General features: G+C 41.1%; 1 protein-coding gene across 1 annotated transcript; it reads right to left on the reverse strand.

Annotated features, from left to right (window-relative positions):
- Positions 1–288: 288 nt before the first annotated feature.
- On the reverse strand, positions 289–22,419 carry DNTTIP1 (deoxynucleotidyltransferase terminal interacting protein 1). Its single transcript, XM_044664120.1, has 13 exons — positions 22,246–22,419; positions 21,987–22,057; positions 21,043–21,139; positions 11,797–11,895; positions 9,224–9,292; positions 8,864–8,920; positions 8,556–8,614; positions 7,100–7,145; positions 5,673–5,731; positions 5,476–5,536; positions 3,052–3,123; positions 822–877; positions 289–688 (listed from the first exon to the last, which is right to left on the reverse strand). Exons 1-13 carry the CDS (start codon positions 22,348–22,350, stop codon positions 550–552), a joined length of 990 nt encoding a protein of 329 aa, XP_044520055.1. The 5' UTR covers positions 22,351–22,419; the 3' UTR covers positions 289–549.
- Between the last annotated feature and the right edge of the window lie 1,904 nt (positions 22,420–24,323).

Raw genomic sequence — 24,323 nt, forward strand, 5'->3', positions numbered from 1 at the left:
CAAAAAAATTCCTGTCTTCTAAGAATTTACATATTATATGGGGGGAGAGTATGGTGAGAAACATATGAATAGTAATGGATTTTTCCTTTCATTACTTTTCATTTCATTCTTTCATTACAGTATGGGTAAATGCTGGAACTCATCCACAATTTAGAAATTACTAAGTCCTATCTAGTGCAAAGGTAGGATTTGAACCCACATCCTTGAAGATTCTAAGCCTAGTATTACACTCACCTTTTCTCCAGAGCATCTGGTGGCTCTTTTCTAGATATATTATTCTCCACAGCATGTTGTACCATTTGTATTTATTACAAATCATTCAACTTTCCAACCCAATAAATTCACAAAAACAGAAAACCAAGTATGCCTTTCTGGGGGTGCTGAACAGACACCAGCTGCAAACTAGTTTGGGTCCTAAGTTTAAGATACCCTTGGAGAAAAGGCTCAGGAACAGCTGTGTAGCCAAAAAGTCAAAGGTGGGGGCACCTATCTGCATCCCCTCTGAGGGCCACTTGAGGAAAGCTACCAGGGGCAACCAAGAAGTTGGCATCATGTCTCAGGAGGCACTTCACTAGGACGATGTTCATTTTCAGTCCTGAGTGTTTCCATGTATTTCCTCATCTTCTCTGCCATCCAGGAAGGAGGGACAAAGGGCTTTAGTTCTTCCATCTTCAGGTCCAGGCAGCCCCTGGAGAGGCATTGGTTAGGGGAAAGGAGGGAAGAAGAATGTAGTAAAGATAAGAGATTGCTGTCTGAAGGTGGAGCTGGCCATTGGGGACAACACTAGGGGGATCCTGAGGCTAGTTGCAGGGGTTTCTCACCTGTAGTCATCACTGGCAGCTAGGTCTCTAATGTCCTCTTCAATGAGGAGATAAGCCTGTAAGGCACAGAAGAAAGGAGAATGGTCAGAGATAACCAGCGCCTTTGGGCTTCCCTCACTGCTTCCAAGATGGCAGAAGGGAGCTCTTAGAAGAAATTCTAGTCTAGTGAAAGGCAGCCACATGGGTTATATCATACAAGAGAAATTAGATTCATTCTTCTTGATCCTAGAAGGAACAAGAATACCTATTTGTGAAAATCATATAATTAATTAGTTAATTAAAACCCTTACCTTCCATCTTAGAATCAATACTGTGTTTTGGTTCCAAGGCAGAAGAATGGTAAGGGATCAGCAATGGGGGTTAAGTGACTTGCCCAGGGTCACATAGCTAGGGAGTACCTGAGGCCAGATTTGAACCTAGGACCTTCTGGTCTCTAGGTTTGGTTCTCAATCCACTGAGCTACCCAGCTATCCCCTATAGATATATTTTAGTTCAATGTAAGGAAACTATTTCTAACAAACTGGCTTTTTGTCATTCTGGTCTTTTTCAGTCATGTCTGATTCTTTGCCTGACCCTTTTGTGGTTTTCTTAGCAAAGATACTAGAGTGTATTTTCTGTATTAGGGGTACTTAAGTAGATGTAAGGGCCAGAAATGTATGGGGTAAAAATAAAAGGGTTGGACTAAATTTATCAGTGTGGTCACCAGGAATTAATCAATTCCAAATGATTTTTTAGCAATTTATTTATAAAATAGAGGGAATGAGTGCAAGTAGAGAAATGAGAAAGAGGGCAGAGTAAGAGATCTAGTTTAAGGAGCTAGACTATTTGCTCAAGCCCTGGCTTACTTCAGCAGGGCTCCAGAAGCCCAAGCCAGAGGCCTAGGGGTCAATTAAACAAGGGTTTTAGCTACGAGGCCTCCTCCCAGACAAGGGGCCTCTTCAGAGGCTAGTACTTCCAGAACAAGCCAAGGAAAGGAGTCAGCCTTTTTTCACTCACCCACATGGTAGTTCTAAGGGAAAATAGAAAGCAGTCCTAGGTCCTCAGCTGGAGCTCCTCTAGGGTCAAGTTCAAGGCCAAAGACCTCCTCATAGGAAGTTCTTGCCACTTATAAAGATCATTCCTTTCATCACTTCCTGTGCCTTCCTTCCACTTTACATATACCAATTACAGCTAAAGCTTTGCTTAGGACTGACCAAGGGGCAGTCAGTTGATTCTTATTCGTAACTCACTATAGCACACGTGGGTCACAGACCTTCCCATACTTTAAGGATAAGTGGGGTGTATATGCTTCAGGTGATTAAATCTAAAAATGGGTAGGGGAAGAGTTAATCCCATCTTCACACAGCCCAGTGGATAGAACACTGGGCCTAGAGTCAGGAAGACCCAAGTTCAAATCCTGACTCAAATACTCACTAGCTGGGTGACCCTGGACAAGTCATTTAACTTCTGTTTATTTCAGTTTCCTCAACTGTAAAATGGAGATAATAAAAGTACCTAACTCCCAGAGTTGTTGTGAGGATCAAATGAGATAATATTAGTAAAGCTTAGTTTAGTGCTGGCACATAGTAAGCATCATGCAAATGTTAGTTGTTTTTTATATCTACCTATCTGTATGTGTATATGTTTTCCTCAAAAGAATTTGAATTCTTCAATGGCAAAGGCTCTGTGGTTTTCTGTCTATGTCCCTAGCATGGTATCCAGAACAGGTGTTTAGTAAATGCATGTTAAGTGACTGAAGAGCTCTCATTCTTTGGCACTTTAAAGTTTCCAAACAGCTTTATGAGGTGGGTGATACAAATATTATTATCCATATTTTACAGCTAAGGAAACTGAAGCTCTGAGAAGTAAATAGACTTGTCCAAAGTTACCCAGCTACAAAGAGCCACAATTCACAAATGGAATTAGTCCATTTATACAATAGTGGAAAGAGCACTAATTTTAGAAAGAGGACCTGGGGTCAAATTCCACTTCTGATGATTACTATTTTTGTGGCTTGTGAAAGTTACTTCATTGCTCTGGGCCTTAGCAATCTATAAAGAGAGGCTGAGATGAAATTGTTTCTAGAATTCTCTTCTGGCTCTAGATTAACAATCCCACTCCTACTGGCTAGAAACTGAAGACACCTGTCTTCTTCAGGGTCAGAAGTATCTTCTTTCATCTCCCCAACCAAGCCCTGAAAACTGACCCCCATCCCTGAGCTCCTTTCTCAGGAGCCCCTGGAGACACTTACCATTTTGCCACCAGTGGCCCTCATGTGGTGTTGTTCAGCTAGCCAGTGCTTGTCCTGGGGATCAGCTGCATACTGTAGGGAAGGGAACCACAGGGTGGGACAGATCAGCCTGGTCTGGCCTTCCCCTGATTCATGTCCCCCAACCCCTTTTCTCTTTGTTGAATCTCATGGGTAAACACAGCCTTATCTTGGTCTTAGGTAGCAACACATGGTCCTTGGGATTAGCAGTTCTCATCAACTATTTTTTTTAACCTTACCTTCCATCTTACAATCAATACTGTGCATTAGTTCCAAGGCAGAAGAGGGATAAGGGGGAGATTAAGTGACTTGCCTAGGGTCACACAAGCTAGGAAGTGTCTGAGGCCATATTTGAACCTAGGACTTCCTATCTCTAGATCTACTGAGTCACCTAGCTGCCCCCTTAACTATTTGTAAGCATAAAGATCAGATCCAGTGGGGACCAAGTCACATTTGTCCTTCAGTCCTTGTCTACCTTTTCTAGCACAGGTGGTCTCAAATACCAGGCTGCCCGCTGAGGTAGGATGGGTTGCTGCTCTTGCTCACTCTATTTCCATAAAGGTTTTGGCCTGTGTTTTGCTATGGGTGTGGTAAGTTTCTCAGGTGTGTCATGCTAGGAGGGTTGTTCTGCCATGCTTAAGTATTGCCAAGTCCAAACACATTTATAAAGTGCATTTCTAAAGTCATTCAGCCACCCAAGAAACTTTTAGGCAAATTTAAAGATAAAATAGTTAAAATTCATTTCTATAGTATTGTGGTTTGTAAAATGCTTACAACTCTGTGAGGTGCCTAGAGTTAAGTATAATTAATCCTATTTTAGTGATAAAGAAGTTGGTGTTCAAAAATAAGGGAACTTACCTATGACCACATAGCTAATGTGGGAACTGGGATCTGAATTCCTCCCCTAATTCTAAATTTATTTTTTATACTACCAGGCTACCTTTCCAACCATTAAAACAACAACAACAATTAAAAAAACCCTTTACCTTCTTTTTTAGTATTAGTTTTAACAGAAGAGGAGTAAAGGCTAGGCAATTGGGGTTAAGCAACTTGCCCAGGGTCACAAAGTTAGGAAGTATCTGAGGCCACTTTTGAACCCAGGTCCTCTTAACTCCAGACCACATGCTCTATATCTGCTCTGCTACCTAGCTGTTCCATGTCTTATTTTCATAGAATCATAGACTTAGAGCTGGAAGAGACATCAGAAGTCAACTAATCAACCCCTTTTATTTCATTAAAAAAAAACAACCAAACAAAACTTCTTACCTTCTGTCTTAGGAACAATTTTAAGTTAGAAGAGTGGCAAGAGGTAGGCAATAGGCTTTAAGTGATTTGTTCAGGGTCACATAGCTAAGAAGTGTCTGAGACCAGATTTAAATTCAGGAGCTCCCACTTCCAAGCCTAGTTCTCATCCACTTTACTACCCAGCTGCCCCCTTTCCATCCATTCTTGTGAGGTTTGTATGGCAGTATGTACTTCCGAGGTATCAGTGAGTGTATCTTCTATGAGGTGATTCTAGTGTCAAACCTTATAGCTCTCCTTTTTTCTCATCCTTTCTAGGATTCCCTAAACCCTTTATAATCCCATTCTCAACACAAACCAAACCCAATTAGATTAAGATAAACAAGATAACAATTATTTTCTAACAATTATATTTTACCTTTGTCTCATATTTCTGATAGGATCAGATTCTCACCTGAATTTAGTTTTCCATCCTGTAGATAGGGCTGGGGGAGAACAGGTGATAACAATGGCAGAGAATAAGCTTTGAATGAAAAGATACTGGCCAGGAACAAAGTAGGGAAGTGCCCAGGTTTTTTGGGTATGTTCAACAACTGAGGCAAATGCTGACAAGTTGTTGAACTGAAGAAGCTAGCTCTAGCCTTTCAATATCTTCATAAAAATTCTACACCAGAGTTGAGACCTTGGAAGTCCAATGTAGAATCTCACTGATAAGGAAACTGAGGCTCAGAGTGTGAAGCAGCTTGCTCTAGGTCCAGTACTGAGCTGGTAGCAGAGCTTGATCTAGAATCCAGGTACCCTTTTTTTTAATTTTAATTTTTAATTTTTTAATTTTAAACCCTTAACTTCCGTGTATTGGCTCCTAGGCAGAAGAGTGGTAAGGGTAGGCAATGGGGGTCAAGTGACTTGACCAGGGTCACACAGCTGTCTGAGGCCAGATTTGAACCTAAGACCTCCTGTCTCTAGGCCTGGCTCTCAATCCACTAAGCTACCCAGCTGCCCCCAGCCAGGTACCTTTTTACTTTCTGTTCAGAATTCTTTCCACTGTAACCTGTGCTGCCAGGATGGCAGTCATTCCATTGCTGGCTCCCTTATGTCATCTTTCCTGGCAACTGTTTCCTCCTATTCCAGAAGGGAATGTTTCTGGGTAGTCATGACCCTTACCTTAAAGAGGTGTGGATGCTTGATATAGATCCGCCCTCGGGTACCTCCCATGCCAAGGGCCCTGAAATAATACCAATGGAGAGAGTCAGAGTTTTTCTAGCAAGGTAAAGAGAGGTCAGTGTCCTCTTCCAAGACTGTGCTAATTATGGGACGATTGTGCTGCTCCCTCCCAGAAACATCAAAGACCAAGTTCTTACTTGTTGGCCCTAGAGCCCAGCACAAAGGTAGTAGATTCATTCAGTCGGGCTGGATCCCACTGGGTAAAGAGCAGAGATTTAGGAGGTGAGAATGTTAGGCAGGACAGATAATCACACCTTGACCTTTAATTAATCAATTACAATAGCTCTTCATAAAATCACAAGCCTGTGAAATAGGAAGATGTAAGTATTATCAGGGCCCACATTTTAAGGATGAGGAAACTGAACCTCAGAAAGAGAAAATGAATTGATCAGTTCCACAGCTAGTAAGTGCCAAAGTTACCTTCTGTCTTGGAATCAAAACTACGCATTGTTTTATATAGCAGTAAGGGCTAGTAAAAGGGGTTAAGTGACTTGCCCAAGGTTACACAGGTAGGAAGTATCTGAGACCAGATTTTAACTTAAATTTTCCTGTCTCTAGGCTTAGCTCTCTATCAACTGAGTCACCCAGTTGTCCTTTAAAAGAGATCTTAGAAGGAGAGCCTACTTCATCTTCTTTAGCTTACACAGGAAGAAATCAAGACCCAGAAGGGAAGTGGTTTTCCCAAGGTCACCTTTCTAAAAACTGGGATTTGAACACAAGGTCATCTCACTTGAAGCCTAGTGTTCTTTCCACTGAAATATTCTCAAATTTATTATGAAATTTATTCAACAAATATTTTTTGAGCATTTCCCAGTTCTGTGAATAAAGATTCATAAACACATTGGTTTCTTGTCTGAGAGGAATTTACAGTTTTGTTGGAGAAATAAGATGTACACAGATAAGACATCACAGTAGCAGGCTAAGTGCAGAATCCTGGTTTATAAATAAAAAGCATAGATAACATTCATCTCCAGAAAAGAAGATATTAATGAAGTCTGAAATAAATCACAGAAAGCTTCATGGAGAAGACAGGATTTAAGTTGGATGAGTAATTTAGATAGGTAGCCAAGCAAAAGGAAGACATTTTGCGGTCTGCCTAGAATTTATGGAAACCATAGATTACTAAACCAGTGAGCTTAAGGTCTGTGGAATAGATAGTATTCTCAACAGGGAACCAAATCCTGTTCTCTATTTCCACTCAGGATGGTGTACTGGAATGAGCATTAGATTTGGAATCAATAAGACTCGAGTTCAAGTCTGGCAACACCATGTAATTTGGGTCAAGTCACTTCTCTCATGGCTTAGCTATGCAGCCAAAAAAATGGTTAGACTAATACCCCCTACTTACCTCATAGATTTCTGTGAGAAAAGCAATCTGTAAAGTGCTATAGAAATGTGAACTATTGACCCACCTCAGAATACCCACACATCCCACAGATGAAAACAAGACTCCCCACTTTTCCCAATGTGTTGTAGGACAGAAAGTAACTTTCCAGAGTCTTTGGGGACCAGAAAACAGGGCCCAATCTGAGCAGACAATCACAGTCACAGTCAAATACTATACCTTAGGACCCTCCCTCCGAATTGGTTCACAGGATTTTGGTTTCCACCTGGGAGGGAAAGAAAGAAGAATCAGCAACTGTTCAGAGAGTTTGCAAGGTCAGCGGTTAAGACTTTACTTTAGCTCAGAGTAGTCAGAGCAGAAGAAGATATTCTAGTCATATTTCTGTTACTGTTTAGCCGTGTCACCAGGGCCAACTCTGTTGTGTATTGTCAGTTTCTCCATTTACAAAAGGAGATAAAATTCCTGTACAAATTTCAGACTGAACAAATGGTTGTTGGAACTAATTTCTTTAAGTTAAGCATTCACCTTTCCTTTCTTTTAACAAACAGAAAACCATTCAAGTGTCTATATTACCAATAATCTCTTTTTAATGATGTCTTCCATGACTGTTTTTAGGGAGTGGGGATTAATTTTGTATTTACTAGTATCTGCATAATGCATCAAAATGTATTATTTATGAAGTGCTTTCTTTTACCTTCTGTCTTTGAATCAATACTGTGTATTGGTTCCAAGGCAGAAGAGCAGTAAGGGCTAGGCAATGGGAGCTAAGTGACTTGACCAGGGTCACACAGCTAGGAAGTGTCTGAGGCCAGATTTGAAACTAGGACCTTCTGTCTTTAGGCCTGGCTCTCAATCCACTGAGCCACCCAGCTGCCTCCCAAAATGTATTATTTGAAATTAGAAAAATAATAATACTTTCTCCTAGGGATATTGTGAAGAGGAAGTAATATAATCTATATAAACATGCCATGAAAAGTTTAAGTATTACAAACAGAAGCCGAGGAGGAATATTAATCTTCTCATCTAATTCTCTTCCCTAATTACTTAAGACATTTGGGATTTTCATTAGCACTGCCCCTTGGATCCAATTTAACTGTGTGGAAAGTCCTTGCCTCCTCTTTCTTATTTGCTTCAGATTGTGATTACTATTAACAGCTGATATTTATATGGCACCTTCTAGGTCAGAGACAGGCAAACTTCCGGCCCCCCTGAAATATTCTATCCCCCAGCAACATTATTCTTAATCTGATGAATACAATGAGTAGGATACAATACAATGAAACTTCAAAAGAGTTGCCTTAGAAACAGACTGACAGATGAGCATTTCCTTTCCTTTGGCCCCCTCTTTAAAAAGTTTGCCCAACACTGTTCTAGGTTATAAAGTGCCTTACATCCACACTCGGAATTGATCACCAAAACAACCCTGTGAGGCAGGTAAAGCAGGCTTCATTCATTTTCTATCTTATAGATAAAGAAGCTGAAGCTCAGATACTGTGATTTGCTCAGTCACAAAGCTAGTATATCCATGGCTCCTGACTCCAAATCCAGTGTTCTTGCAACCAGGCAACAGCTTCCCTCTCCTTCACTCATGCAGTAACACCCCATCTTGTTCCTTAACCTCATCCCTCCTCACTAGATGCCAGCTAGAAAGCCCCAGATCCCAGTTCCTACTTACACCATGCCGGAAGTTGATCTGTCATTTGAAAGGATGTGTCCTGGAGGCCGGCCCTTCCTCTGAAATAGAAAATGGCCTGTCAGAAGGGGATTTTGCCTTCAGAGTCTGAGCCAGTTGGGATCTCCTCTGCCCACTATTCTATCCTGGGTAGCCTGCTATGAGAGTTTGAAGGTTCCACTATTTAGGGCTTGGGGTGAAGGGATAAGGTCCAGATTCTCTAGGAAGCCTAGGATTTCCCATGTAAGCCTAACTGATTTCTTCCCAGCCATCAGATGGAATAGGGATGGACACACAATTTTTTTTTTTACCTTTTTTGGGATAGGGCTTCCTCGATGGGCACATTCTTCATCTGCTTGCCGGCCTCGCTGGGAGAGGAGAGAGGAAAGTCAGAGGGCAGTGAAGTCTCAGGAGAGTCCACCTGACTTCTTGACAATGCTGTAGAGGATATACCTTACAGGCATATGCTACTGACGGACACCACATCCTCTAGGAGTATGGTGGCATCCTCCCCAGGTCCCAGAAAGAGATGCAATCTATCGTATGCTACTCAGCTGCAGTGCCACTAAAAGATGGTCAGACTGAATTCCCAGCTGTTGGCATATACTTAATCCTCCCTGAAATTGGACCACTCTAACCCAATTATGTTCCCAGGACAAAGCAGCTCTGACCTTCATCCCGGGAAGTTCGTGAGTCAGTCTGGGTATCGCTTTCTCCCCATCTGAAAACAGCAGTTTAGCCTAAGAGGAGATGGCAGAGGTTAGGAAAAAATCTAGCAAAAGAACTGTAGAAGAGGTGGAAGCTCATTCCCTGCCTAGTTTAAGTGTGCCTTTATTCATCTCTCTGGAACACTCTACCTTTGACTAATACCTCTAAATGATGCTCTGAATACTATTAATTACAACATTGGGCCTAAGTAGGTCCATTCTCTGAAGAGCATACAGAGATTTAGACATGATATCATTCTCTCTCCAAAGAGACAGGAAAGGGAAGAGGACTATAGTCCTCATGAGATGCAACATAAAAGGTTCCTAGACTGGAGTTAGGAGACTTGAGTTCTAGTTTCAACTTTGCAATTAAAAATAATAGTATACATTCTTAACAGCAACTTACTATTTACAAAATATTTTCCTTATAACATCCTTGTGAAGTAGGTAGTTCATGTATGATCACTCTCATTTTACAGATGAGACAACTTATTAGAGAGGTTAAATGACGCATCTAATGTCACATACAGTGTGTGTGTGGGATCAGGATTAGAATCCTTTGATCAAGTCTTTGATTCTAAGTCTAGTCTCTCCATTACATTGTGCCTGATGACTTGTGTGGCTTGTGAAAATCACTTCCTTTCTCTGTGCCCCAGTTTCCTCATCTGTAAAATTAACAGACTGGCCCAAATCAGTATTTTTCAAAACTGTGTAATAGTGTTTAGAATGATGATTCTCATTTCTTCTCTTTCCCCATCCCAATGGAGAGATACATGGTCAATAGGCAGTTTCAAAGGAAAAAAATCCAAGATTTCAACAACTATATGAAAAAAATGTTCCAAATCACCAACAATTAGAGAAATGAAAAATGTTGAAAGGATTACAAAGAAACAGGCACATTAGTACATTGTGTAGCTGGGTAATTGGTCCAGCTATTCTGGAAAGTCACTAGACTGTGCATACAAAGCAACATAACTATTAGGCCAATGAAGAGATCAAAGAGGAAGAAAAGGACTGACGTACAAACATATTGGAAACTAAAAGATTAATTGCGGAATGGCTAAACAAACTATGATTTATGAATATAATGGACTATTGCACCATAAGAAATGATGAAAGTTTCAGAAAAAACTGGTGAGACTTGTATGAGATACAGAATGAACAGAAGCAGAAGAATAAATAATCTATGTAATAACCATATTGTAAAGACAAACAACTACTTAAGACTTAAGAACTGATCAACTCCAGCCACAATTCCAGAGGACTTAGATGAAGCATGCTTCCCACTTCCTGACAAGAGGGGTGGTGAATTCAAGATGAAGAATGAAACATGTATTTTTGAAGATGGCCAATGTGGAAATTTGTTTTGATTTGTTACACGGTTTTTTGCTTTTCTTTTTCCAGTGGAGGAAAGGGGAGGGCAGAGAACAACAAATGCTTTTAAATGGAAAAAATATAATTTAGGGGGAAGCTGGGTAGCTCAGTGGATTGAGAGCCAGGCCTAGAGACAGGAGGTCCTAGCTTCAAATCTGGCCTCAGCCACTTCCCAGCTGTGTGACCCTGGGCAAGTCACTTAACCCCCACTGCCTAGCCCTTACCACTTTTCTGTCTTGGAGCCAATACACAGTATTGACTCCAAAACAGAAAGTTAGGGTTTAAAAAAAAACACAAAAACACAATTAAACAGTTAAAACCAGTGATTCCCAAAGTGGGCGCTACCGCCCCCTGGTGGGTGCTGCAGCGATCCAGGGAGGCAGTGATGGCCACAGGTGCATTTATCTTTCCTATTAATTGCTATTAAAATTTAAAAAAAAAATTAATTTCCAGGGGGCTAAGTAATATTTTTTCTGGAAAGGGGGCGGTAGGCCGAAAAAGTTTGGGAACCACTGGTTTAAACAAAAGAAAAAACTGATGTCACATGAAATAAACAAGGGTTTTACTGGAAAATCACATGATACTATTTTCTTCTTTAATACTTTAAATTTAACTTATTCACAAATCAAAAGTACTTATTCAGTAAGGTTAATTTTTCAGTTTGAAGACTGGCTTAATTTCTTTTATTCTGAATTAAGATTCACCTAACCCTGATTATTCCACATCTCCAGGATGTCCAGATTGGTCTTTCAACATTTTAAATTTTAAAGTGTTTGGTGCCCACATTGGTTTGAAAATTCTCACTTAAATGATCTCCACAGTCCCATGAAGATCTAACATTTCATGGCAAGGCAAGGCAGAAATTGAGGCTTTGAGAGGAGAGGTGAACATCTCAATATTATCCACCAAGTAGTAGCAAGAATGATAAATACCTCAGCTATTCAGAGCTGAAGTTCAGTACCTTGATGGCTGCTTCAGAATACATAAACTATTAGCTTCAGACCTTAGCTGATACAGGTTTTTTTTTTTTTTGGTTTGTTTTTGGCTGATATAGTTTTAACATGTATCATCAGAAAGCTCTCAGATGATAGATTTTCAGCATTCTGAAAGGCCCCAGACAACTGAGATTTCAGCCTCTAGTCTCTACCTCTTTAAGCTCCTACCTGTTCCAGACAACTTCGGCAGGCTTCCTGGATCAGTTGCTCTGCATCGACATCTTCTCCAACATTGTCTCTGACATTAAAGGCTGCTTTCTGAAAGAACTAGGGAGAAAACCAAGGAAAAGGTTAAAGACCCTTGCCATCCAACTCGTCTATCTTCTTGCCCATTATCAGTCAAGGTAACAATAGTAAACAAAGGAACAGTTCTCACACATTTCAAGAAAATAATTAACAGGGCTGGGAAGGACGAGAAGTCATTATAAAAGGCTTGCTCTCCTATGATGACAAACTGAAAAGACTGAGATTCTTCAAATTTTGATATATTTTTTTAAGCCCTTATCTTCCATCTTAGAATCAATACTGTGTATTGGTTCCAAGACAGAAAAGCTGGCAATGGGGGTTAAGTGACTTGCCCAGGGTCAGACAGTTAGGAAGTGTCTGAGGCCACACTCGAACTTGAGACTTCCTGTTTCTAGCCCTGGTTCTCAAACCACTGAGCAATCCAGCTGTCCCTGGCACCTGTCCTTTGAGGGTAGAGGAGTGGGACCCTCCACTCACTGGAGAGCATTCTCACACCTGGTCATACCCTTCACATCCCAGTGACTCTGAATTTCTACTGATCATCATTTAAACCCTATTCTACAGTCCCATCACCTGATTCCTCATTCTCATCCCCCGCAACCCTCTCATCCAAAAGTTTCAACCTAATTCCATCCTGTCCTTCCCTTATGCCCTCTGGAATGGCTTATTCCCTAGAAAACAGACTTCTCTTCATCTTATATCTTTTCCTCTCTCAGCCCTTCATCTACTAGTTTTCCCTGAAACCTGGCTTCTCACTGATGATATACCCTCCCTGGCTACCCTCTTTTTCCAGTACAGGCTGCACCTTTACTCATTCTCCTTGGCTCACTGGTTGAGGAAGGAGCTGGAATACCCCTTTCTCCTCATTGCCACTTTTAGGTTCTCCCCCTACTTCCATCATTCTGTATGTAACCTTTCTTCCTTTGAGGTCCATCTACCATCCAATCAAAATCCTGGTAGCTATTGTCTTACAAACTTCCAGGTTGATTCTCTTCCTTCCCAATGAGTTTGTTACCAAGCCTATGCTTTTTCTTTCCTCCTCAATCCCTGCCCTCATACTGGGGGCATTAATTAATATACATATTAATTCTCCTTCAAATATCCCAACCACTCTGTTCTTCATTCTATTCACCTTCCATAAGTCATATATAAAGATTGTCATATTCTTGTTCTTGCCATCATCCACAAATGTACCACTACTATGTTCAAGAATGTGCTACCATCTCCTTATCCTACCATAACCTATTGGCTTTTAACCTCTCCCTCTGCCTTCCTTTACAGAAACCATAATCTTTGCCTGCACTGTGACCCAGAAACACTTTACCCCTTAATTAGCCACTCTCTTCTTCCCATCATGATTCCTTGATTCAACTCTACGGGCTTCCTTCCTCTTTTGAATTCCTAGTCCTCTTATCATAAGGCCAATTATGCTCAGCCAAGGATGACTCCTATCATTTATTGCTTTCACTCCCACACATGTGCTGTTGAACAAAGGTTAAGAAAATCATGTACCATTCTGCTTGGGACCACTACAAATTTATGCTACACAAGCTCAACAACAATGGGCCCTCACTATTGCTAGGCAATCCTAATATATACCTCCCTTATCAACTCTCCACAGTAGTTCTTCTAAAACTTTTCATCCTTTCTCAAATTTCTAAGGTTCCTCCTCTACCCATTCTATCAGCTGAAAACCTTGCTGTATATTTTAAAGAAAAAATTGAGGCCATGAAGCTAATTCTCTATTCTTCCCACTTCATCTCTTATTACTCAGTTGCTTTCTACCACTTTCTCCTTCACTCAATTCACATAATGGAGTAGCCTTACCCCTCAATCAATGGTAGTCCCTCTGTTAGTTCAAGTGATCCTATTTCAACCCATCTCCTCCAGCAGACTGCTCTCTCTGTCATCACCATTTCTTTCATTTGACCTCTCTGTTATTCCCTATTGTCTACAAACATGTCCATCCTCAAGAAACCCTCACTTGATCCTTCCATCCCTGCTATTGGTCTTTATATCTTCTGCCCTTTGTAGCTAAACTCCTCAAAAAGACTACCTACAATTTTTTTTTTTTTTAATCCTGGGACTCCATTCAAGGAGCATAGGGCCACAACCAGTAGGCAATGGGACACAGTCACTCAGGGTCACCCAGCTGGGAAGTGTCTGAGCCCGGACTTGAACCTAGGACCTTTTCGTCTCTAGGCCTGGCTCTCAATCCATTGAGCTAACCCAGCTGCCCCTACTTTAGGTTGCAGTTTCTTTAGCATATGTAGTTTTTACAGGGTGGGGTTGCTAACCCCACACCCAACCCTCTTCCTTTTTCATCCGGGCTAGGGACCGTCCTTGGCCCAGGAGTGGTAAGGGTGGGCAGTAGGGGTCAAGTGACTTGCCCAAGGTCACACAGCTGGAAGTGTCCGAGGCCGGACTTGAACCTAGGACCTCCAGTCTCTAGGCCTGGCTCTCAATCCACTGAGCCACTCAGCTGCCCCCTACCTACAATAGGTGCCTCTATTTCCTCTGCTTTCATTTTCTTCTTAATCCCTCATGATCTGGCTTCCAACTTTATTGTTCCACTGAAACTGCTGTCTCCAAAGTTACTAATGATCTTTTAGTTGCCTTTTATCCATCCTTATTCTCCTTATTCTCCCTCTGTGGCCTTTGACACTGACTCATCCTTGATATTCTCTTCTCTCTAGGTTTTTGGATCAGCAGCCTTCTCCTGATTCTCCTATCTGCTTCTTCTCTGCTGGATCCTCTTCCAGATCACAATCTCTAACTAAAGTATCCTGCCCTGGATCCTCTTTTCTTCTCCCTCTACCCCTTGGTGATCTAATTAACTTCTCATGAATTTAATTAGAGTTTCTATGCTGATGATTTCTCAAAACTAGTCATCCTGCCCCCAAATCTCTACTGACCTCCAATCTTGCATCTCCAACTGCCTCTCAGACATCTTGAACTGGATGTTCATTAAACATTTTAAACTCAATAAATCCAAAATGGAACTCATCTTTTCCCTTAAATTTCACCCCCACCCCTTCCCAATTACTGTAGAGCAGGGGTTGGCAAGGTATGGCTCTTTCTGCAGGAGCCATAAGGTCAATTTTTTTCAGGCAGTTACAGGAGCGCGCACTGTATGGCTCTCACAAAATTACATTTTAAAAAATGTGGGTTTATGGCTCTCATGGCCAAAAAGGTTGCCGACCCCTGATGTAGTATCATCTTTCCAGTTCCTCACAACCTGAGTCATCCTGGACTCCCCATTCTTGTTCACCTCCCATATCCAAGCTGTTGCCAAGGCCCTTTGATTTCGACTTTGCAACATCTCCCAAATACACTCCCTTCTTTCCTCTGACACATACCTAAAGTCATTTCACACCTAGACTATAGCAGTAGTGTGTTGATGGGTCTACTTACCTCATGTCTCCCAATTCCAAGCCACAAAAGTGATTTACCTAAAGCATAAGTCCTGTCAAATCACCTCCCCCATTCATACTCATGTCTTCCTACTGTAAGGAACAAATAGAAAATGCCATTTGGCATTCAAACTAGTCCCCACTTACCTTTACAGTCTTCTTAAACCTTATTCCCCAATATATACTCTTCAATCCAGTGACATTGGTCTCCTGGCTCTTTCACAAACAGCTTGGAATACTTTCTCTGGCTGTCCCTCATCACTACATATTGGTATCTCTGGATTCCTTAAGTCTCAACTAAAATCTCACCTTCTACAAGAAATATTCCCAATCCCTCTTAATTCTAGTTAAGGAAATTACTTAATTACAGAGAGCCTTCCCTTTATTATCTTCAAATATCTACAGATATTTGTATATTTGTTTACATGTTGCCTCCCTGATTAGAAAGTAAGCTCTTTGAGGACAGAGAATGTCTTTTGTCTCTTTTTGCATCCCCAGTGTTTAGCACAATGCTTGGCACATAGTAGGTGCTTAATTGATTCTTACTGATTGATAGACCTTCATGAATGCTAGGAAGTGGAAAATGACACATCCAGTTCAGAGAATAGCTAGCAATCTTGTTCAGCGAAAGGTTCGAGAATGATGGTGGATCATATTGTAGATGGGAATTATTACTTCATACTCAATGTTACACTAAAGGTTTCTGAGAAATGACACGGTCAGATCTGTGCCTTAGGAAGATGATTCTGGCATCACAGTGGAGGGTGAAGGAGAGGGGAGGCACTAGAGGCAGGAAGACCAGTCAGGAGATTATTACAATCACAGAAGTGAGAAATGATGAGTTCTTGAACCAGAATGTGTAGATAGATAGAAGGTAAGGGATATAAGTTGTGGTAGAGTAGACTCAGCAACGGATTTGATATAAGAAAGAAATGAGAGATTGAAAAATGTAATGGCTAATATCTATAAATTCACAAAGTTTGATAGGATCTGTTCTTTCCCTATCTTTGTAAGCAATTTATATGATATTGGAATTAATTGTTCTTTGAATGTATAATAGAATTCTCTTTTTAAGACCATCTGGTCTGGGGTTTTTTCCTTCAGGAGTTCCTTTATGGATTATTAAATTTCATTTCTGAGACTGAGTTATTTAAATTCTTAGTTCCTTTTTTTGTTAATCTGAGAATTTTACATTTTTTGTAAATATTTATCCATTTAATTTATTAATTTTATTGCTATATAAAAGAAAAATTACTTTTTAATAACTTCCTTTATTTCATATTAATGTATTTTACATTCTCTTTTTCATTTTCAATACAGGCAATGACGAATACTGAAGGGGATGGAAAAATAGGGTGCACTGTTAGTGATGCTGTGAACTGGTCTAATCATTCTGGAGAATAATTTGGAACTATGCCCAAAGGGCTATAAAACTGTGTATACTCTTTGACCCAGTGATACTATTATTAAGTCTGTGCCCTAAAGGTTTCAAAGAAAAAAGGAAAGGATCTATATGTACAAAAATATTTATAGCAACTCTTTTTGTGGTGACAAAGAACTGTAAATGGAAGAGTAGTCTACCAATTGGAGAATGGCTTGAACAAGTTGTGATTTATGATTAAAAACCCCAACATTTATCTTCTGTCTTAGAATCAAATCTAAGTATCAGTTCCAAGGCAGAAGAGTAGTAAGGGCTAGACAACTGGGGTTCAGTGACTTGCCCAAGGTCACACAGGTAGGGTAGTATCTGAGGCCAGATTTGAACAAAGTATCTTGTCTCCAGACCTGGTTCTCTGTCTACTGAGCCACTTAACTGTCCCTGTGGTAGATGACTGTGATGGAATATTACTGTGCTAAAATAAATAATGAAGGAGATAGTTTCAGAAAGATTTGTCAAGACTTAAATGGGAGGGAGAGAAAGGGGAGAGGGTCAGCTGGGTGGCTCAGTGGATTGTGAGCCAGGCCTAGAGATGGAAGTTCCTAGGCTCAAAACTGGCCTCAGACATGTCTTAGCTATGTGACCCTGGGCAAGTCATTTCACCCCCACTGCCTAGCCCTTACCACTCTTCTGCCTTAGTATTGATTCTAAGACAGAAGGTAAGGGTTTAAAATAATAATAATAATAATAATAATAATAATAATAATAATAAACTTAAATGCAGGGATGAAAAATAAAATGAGCAAAACTAGAACATTGTACACAATAATGGCAATATTGTAACAACAATCAACTATGAAAGACTTAATTATTCTGATCAATACAACAATCCACAATTCCAAAGGATTCATGATGAAAAATGCTGTCTACCTCTAGTGATTCTGAGTATAGATTGAAGCATATTTTTTTCTTGAAATCCCCCTTTAGCATTAGCAACATGGCTAATATGGAAATATGTTTTATATGATTTCATACATATGATAGATTTCCTGTTTTTTTGCCTTCTCAATGGGTGGGGGAGGAGGTGGAGAGAGAGAATTTGGAACTGAAAATTAGGAAAAAAAAGTAGTACAGAGAGGGAAGAAGTGTGAAGTGGTATATGATGGCTGCCTTCAAATAATTAACAGGCTATCAAGGAAAGAAGAAATTGAAATTTGGCTTAGCTCTAGAGCAAGAATTAGAATCAGTGCCTAGAAGTAATAGGGAGGTGGTTTTAGCCAAATATAGGGTAGACCTGAAACTCAGTATGTCCAAAACATTAGTCATTATCTTTCTCCTCAAACTTCCTTTCTCAAATTTCCCTATCTCTGTTGAGGGTACTACCATTCCTCTAGTCCCTTGGGTTTGCAACCTTGGAGTCCTCCCTGGCTTCTCACTCTCTTTCACCTCACATATCTGATAAGTTGGCAAACCTTGTCAATTCTACCTTTGCATTATTTCTGGCATCCATTCTCTTCTCATTACTCATATGGCCATTACCCTGGTTCAAGTCTTTCCCATCCTGAATCCATTAACCACAAAGCTGCTGAAGAGATTTTTCCTAAAGCACAAGATCTGAACTTGGCAGGGGCTCAAGAAACTCTAGTGGCTTCTTATTACCTTCACTATATTTTATTAAAAACAAAAACAAAAAAACAAATCCTAATCTTCTACCTTAGAATATGTACTGGTTCCAAGGCAGAAGAGTAGTCCAGGGCTAGGTAATTGAGGTTAAGTAACTTGCTTAAGATCACACAATTAAGAAGTGTCTGAGGCTAGATTTGAATCTAGGACTTCTTGTCTCTAGATCTGACTCTCAATCCTCTGAGTCACCTAGTTGCCCCTTCTCATTACTTTTAGGATCAAATACAAACTCCTCTGTCATTTTTTAAAGCCCTCATAAACTGTTCTCAACCTACCTTTCTAGGACTAGTATTTTATTACTCTACTTCACAGACTTTTTAGGCCTTTGCATGGGCTGTCCACCAGCTTTAGAATAAATTCCCTCCTCACTTCTACTTCTCAGAATTTCTATCTAGCTTCCTTCAAATTTCTGTCCAGGTATCATCTTCTTTAACAACAACACCACCACCACCACCACCACCACCACCACCACCACTCCCATCTTCAGTCTTAGAATCCATAATAAATATCAGTTCCAAGGCAGAAGAGCAATTGGGGTTAAGCAACTTGTCTAGGGTCACAGTGTTAGGAAGTGTCTGAGGTCATATTTGAACATAGGACCTCCTATCTCTAAGCCTGGCACTCTCTCCACTGTCTACTGGATAGTATATTTTGGGAAGGACATTAATTAGCCAGACAGTACCCAAAGGAGGGCAATGAGGACAGTGAAAAGCCTAAGTTCATGCCACAGAAGATCAGCTAAAGGATCTGAGTATATATAGTTTGAAGAAGAAAAGACTTAGGTGGATGTGAGAGTTGTCTTCAAGTTCCAGAAAAACTATCATTCTAAGGAGGGAATAGATCTGTTTAGCTTGACCTCCGAAAATAATACTAAAGAAATGGGTAGGGGGCAGCTAGGTAGCATAGTAGATAGAGTGCCAGTCCTGGAGTAAGGAAGATCTGGGTTCAAATTTGGCCTCAGATCCTTCCTAGCTATGTGACCCTGAGCAAGTCACTTAACACTGCTCTTCTGCCTTAGAATGACACTTAGTACCAATTCTAAGACAGAAGGTCAGGATTAAAAAAAAAAAGAAGAAACAGGTAGAAGTAGCAAAGATACAAATTTAGATGTGAGGTAAGGCAAAAATTTCCTAACAGCTATCAAAAAATGAAGATGAGGGGCAGCTGGGTAGCTCAGTGGATTGAGAGTCAGGCCTAGAGACAGGAGGTCCTAGGTTCAAATCCGGCCTCAGACACTTCCCAGCTGTGTGACCCTGGGCAAGTCCCTTGACCCCCATTGCCCACCCTTACTACTCTTCCACCAAAGAGCCAATACACAGAAGTTAAGGGTTTAAAAAAAAAAATGAAGATGACTGCCTTGGAGGAAGTGGGTTTCTCTTCAATGGAGAGTTTAAGCAAAAATTATAGAGAATAAATTCTTTCTCAGGAATAGACTGTACCAGACAGCCTGAGCTTCCTTTATATCTGAGATCTGGTAACCTCTATACTCTGTGATTCTCTTATGTCAAGTCCTACTTTATGCAACAGGTAATAAAGTTATGGTATTTATTACCTCAAGAAGCTGCAGAAAGAGCTTATACAAGTGAATCAATGACAGAGGTATAAAAATCTGGGAGGTATGCCTCAAAGAATTTAAGAGTTGAAAGGCATCTCTGACTGCATCTAATGCAACCTATTCCTAAACAGGAATACTCATTACAAGAGCTAAGTGATCCCTCAGCCACCTTTGAAGACTTCCAGTGAGGCAGATCTTACTATCAGTGGAATCCATTCTACTGCAGGGCAGCTCTAATTATTATGAACTTTTCCCTTCCACTAAATCCAAATCTGCTCTTGCACTTTCTACCTGACGCACCTATTTCTGACATTAAGGATTCAGGGGTTAATTGGAACATGTCTTAATTCCTTCATGATAGCTCTTCAAATATCAAAGACAGCTATCTATTATGCCACCTCAAAAGTCTCTTCTTTAAGCTAAAAACCTGCAAGTTCTTCAACGTGTTCTTTTATGGCACAGTCCCCAGTCGCTTTGAAGAAGGAAATGGCAAACCATTCCAGGATCTTTTCCAAGAAAAATCCATATTATCACGAAGAGTTGGATATCCTTCTTCAAATGTGACCTGCTAAAACTGAATGCTGGGTGCCTCCGTGGATAGAGAGTCAGACCTGGAGATAGGAGGTTCTCAAATACTTCCCTAGTGACCCTGGGTTAAGTCACTTAAACCCAATTGCCTAGCCCTTACTGCTCTTCTGCCTTGGAACCAATACATAGTACTGCTCCTAAGACAGAAGGTATGGGTTCACAAAAATAATAAATAAATAAAACTAAATGTAGTACTACTCCATCTATTATCTGACTAGGATATGGAACATTACCTTTATTACTAATGTCAGAAAAGACAAGCAAACCTTTCTATGGGCCATTCCTTAGGGTTATTAGCAACAGAATGCTAGGAATGCTGGAATATGAGTATGACCCAGTCTGAGTACTTATATTCCTGTCAAATGTTTTTTGATGAAAACTTTTGGGAATGTTTCTAGGGAAAATTTTCTGACATGTAGGGGTTGGATAAGATGGATTTAGGGAACCCAGGAGGACTAAGATTCTGTGATTCTGATGTAGAAGATTAGATCGGAGTAAACAGGGTGTACCTGTTGGCATTTCCTTGCCTATTTTCCCTCAACATCACTTGCCTTCATATACTTGTTGAAGACTGTCTGAATCTCTTCATTGATGCTTGGTTGTAGGACAGCTCGAAGCAAGTCCATAGAGATGGCAGGGTCTGTGAAGCTGTGTTTCAAAAAGGAGAAAATGCCACATTGGTTCTGATGCTTGATTCATCTTTGTCCTGCCAGGGTCACTGACTCTTGTTATGGTTTTTCTTACTTTACTCCTTAAATAAACACTTATCAACTTTCAAAACTGTCATTCAAAAAGTCAATCAATAAACATTTACAGTATCTATTGCATTTAAGACATTATAAATTTAAGACACAGTCCCTCCTTTCAAAGAGATTATAATCTGGTTTGGAAAGATAAAGATTCAGCCTAGGACCTCTATCTATCAACTCATTAGTGTTACTGGGAACTGTTTTGGGAGGGAATTGGTACTAGATTATAAATAAATTAGGCCTGATTTCTTCCAAACCCAAAGAAATCCTAACACACACACACACACACATGAAGATTGGTAAATCATCACCACAAAAATCTGGCAGAGTCCAGGAGATTTATGGAAAAGTGAAGAACTTCAGCAAGTGGAAGACTGTGACAGACTTGGCTAGTTCACTAGCTGGATAAACTCCTTCACTTTACCGAGGTAAAAACTGAGGTCCAGAGAAAACAAATGTCTTGTCCATGGACACATATAGGATTACATAATTTGGATTCAGAAGGGATTTTGGAGGTCACTTAGGAAACATCTCATTTTACATTTTTAAGAAACAGGAAGCTTGTTTTCTGGATCTTCTCACTCTACATCAGAGCTCTTTCCTTACATCATACAGGGAGTTACGTCTGCCCTCCTAATTTCTTCACGGGTCTCCAGCAGAGAAGACAGCCCGCCCCCCTCCTCCCAGCCCCCAGTAGTAGGGGGCTCCGGGGCAACTGCTAGTGGTCCCGGGCCTGGCAGGCTCACCTCGTCGTCATCTGGGAGCGGCGGCCCCTACGCTGCACCTGCCGATGTTTAATCATGATGTTCCAGGGATTCTGCAGGGACCAAGGTGCTGGTGACCCTCCACGCTCCCGACCCCAGACTCCAGAGGAAAGGTCGGGGCTGGACACAGGACCCTTCTCAGTCCTGGCCCCCACCCCAGTCCAGTTCCCTGCCCCCAGGCCTCAGCCTGGCCGGCCTGGCCCGAGGGGCCCGTGCCCCCTCCCCGGCGCCCCTCTCTCACCGTGACCACCAGCTGCCCCGCCGAACCCTCGTCCCCGGGCTCTGGGCCGCCCCGCTCCGCTCCACTGGGACCCCGCGGCTGCTCTGGATCCCGAGTGGCCCCCATGGTCACTCCCTTTTGCCCCCAGCGAGGACTCCACCGCCAACCCAGCAGCTGTCCCAGATAAAGCCGGTGGTCCAGCCCAGCCCCTCAGCCACTGGCCGGAAACCAGTCCGTAATACGTCATCACTCCGCGCCGCACCACCACCCGGAAGAGAGACGAGACAAGTGGCGGGCGGCGGGGTTGTCATGGAAACATGCGTTAGTCCTACTGCTTGGGACTGAGAGCTAAATGCTGCTGAGCTGGAGAAAAGGGGAAAGAGAGCGACTTGGAAATGTGGTGAGAGTGAGGACAGGTCTAAGAAGGGATAGCTAAGGGTGGGCTTTCAGACCAGCAAAGTCTTTAACTGCGGGGCCAGATGTTAACTTTTTGTTTCCCGGTGAAGTTTTAACAATATGTATTTTTATTTTATTTTTTACCAATTACATGTAATAAATTTCTACGTAAGTTTTCTTAAGTTATATGGTCGAACTTATCTCCCTCCTTCCCTTCTCTCTCTCGGTGCTGCCAGGCCATTCGATCTGTTCATTTTTGTGAGTAATCTTATAAAACCAAAACCCCCAAAACATAAGCCCAAATAAACAATCGAAAAATCGTATGCTTTTATCTGCATTCTGATGTCAACACTAATTTCTCTTGGAGGTGGACAGCATTCTTTATCATAAGCCCCTCAGAATTGTCTGGGATCACTATATTGCCGAGAGTAGATAAATCTATCACAATTGATCATTCTACAATATTGCTGTTATTGTGTACAATGATTTCCTGGTTCTGCTTATTTCACTCTATGTCAGTTCATGGAGGTCTTTCCAACTCTTTCTGAAATCACCCTGTTCATTCCTTACACCACCATATACCCCAATTTGTTGAGCCATTCACCAATTGGTGGACATCCCTTTAATTTTCAATTCTTTGCCATTGACAAAAAGAGCACCTATAAAAATGTTTGTACAAGTAGGTCCTTTCCTGCCCTCTTTTTAATCTCTCTGTGATATGTCTACTGGATCAAAGGGTATGTTTTTTTTTTATAGCTCTTAGAGCATAATTCCAAATTGCCCTCCAGAATGGTTGGACCAGTTCACAGCAATGCATGGCCTATTAACTGTTTGAAAATGCCCCTGGCATCCAAACTCAGTGGTTGTATGACTTTCAGTAAGTCTCTTTCTTTCTCTGGGCGTCTGTAAAATGAATCAGGTTAAGCTAGATGATCTTTTTGCTTTTGGATGAAACCTTATTAGAGTGGGTCTCTGCATCTTTTTATTTTTTTAACTTTTTAGCTATTTCTTTTTTAATATCTTTGCTTCCTATACTGTGCAACATCAGAAACTCAGAGAGGGCACTAGGTTTAAGACACATAATGAGTTTGTTTTAGTCACAGCCCCATTGCTGGAGTATACTGTTTCTTTGAATATACTTCTAGGCTTTTCCTTAACTCTTTCTCTTCTCAGTCACCTATAGTACCCTCACTGAGTGTCCATTATGCACTTGGAAAATGTGTCAGCTTTTGAGTCTGATAAAACTGAGCTACCTGTTATTCCTACTACATGTCTAGTCCTTGTAATGAAAATTTCCTATCCAGTCAGAAACCAATCAATTTTTTTTTTCCAACTAGGAGTTCTTCCTGAGGACGCATTATATAAAGGAGACTCTGGGCCTGAGTTCTGGGAAGTTGCTAGGTCCTGGTCTCTCCCTTAATTGTTTCTTTGGAGAAAATATAAACCTCTGGGCCATACTGAGGTCCCACACTTACTCTCAGTGTCACCACAATGTCTGGTAGCCTCTTTTCTATCACAGAGGCTCTCATATTTGGTATTGTTGTGTACCAGGTGCCTAGAGGTGAGCTCAAGCAATTCGTGGCCTCATTTTGGCTACGTGACCAGTTTCATGCTTCTCTAAAAATATTTTTTTTTACAAGTATTGATTATCCCTCCCCTCATTGTCCCCTACCCCTATCTCTCAACCAAACAGTTTTTTAAAA

The sequence above is a fragment of the Gracilinanus agilis genome, chromosome 2 (assembly GCF_016433145.1).
Source record: "Gracilinanus agilis isolate LMUSP501 chromosome 2, AgileGrace, whole genome shotgun sequence".
Taxonomy (NCBI): Eukaryota; Metazoa; Chordata; class Mammalia; order Didelphimorphia; family Didelphidae; genus Gracilinanus; species Gracilinanus agilis.

What these genes read in the sequence shown, in the direction of transcription:
- DNTTIP1 (XM_044664120.1), bottom strand. Translation starts at nt 22,350, where the DNA reads ATGGGGGCCACTCGGGATCCAGAGCAGCCGCGGGGTCCCAGTGGAGCG. An exon ending in CGCTCCCAGATGACGACGAG is followed by an intron (nt 21,140 to 21,986) that starts GTGAGCCTGCCA and finishes TTTGAAACACAG; the next exon opens with CTTCACAGACCCTGCCATCT. An exon ending in GGGCCACTGGTGGCAAAATG is followed by an intron (nt 878 to 3,051) that starts GTAAGTGTCTCC and finishes TGTGCCTTACAG; the next exon opens with GCTTATCTCCTCATTGAAGA.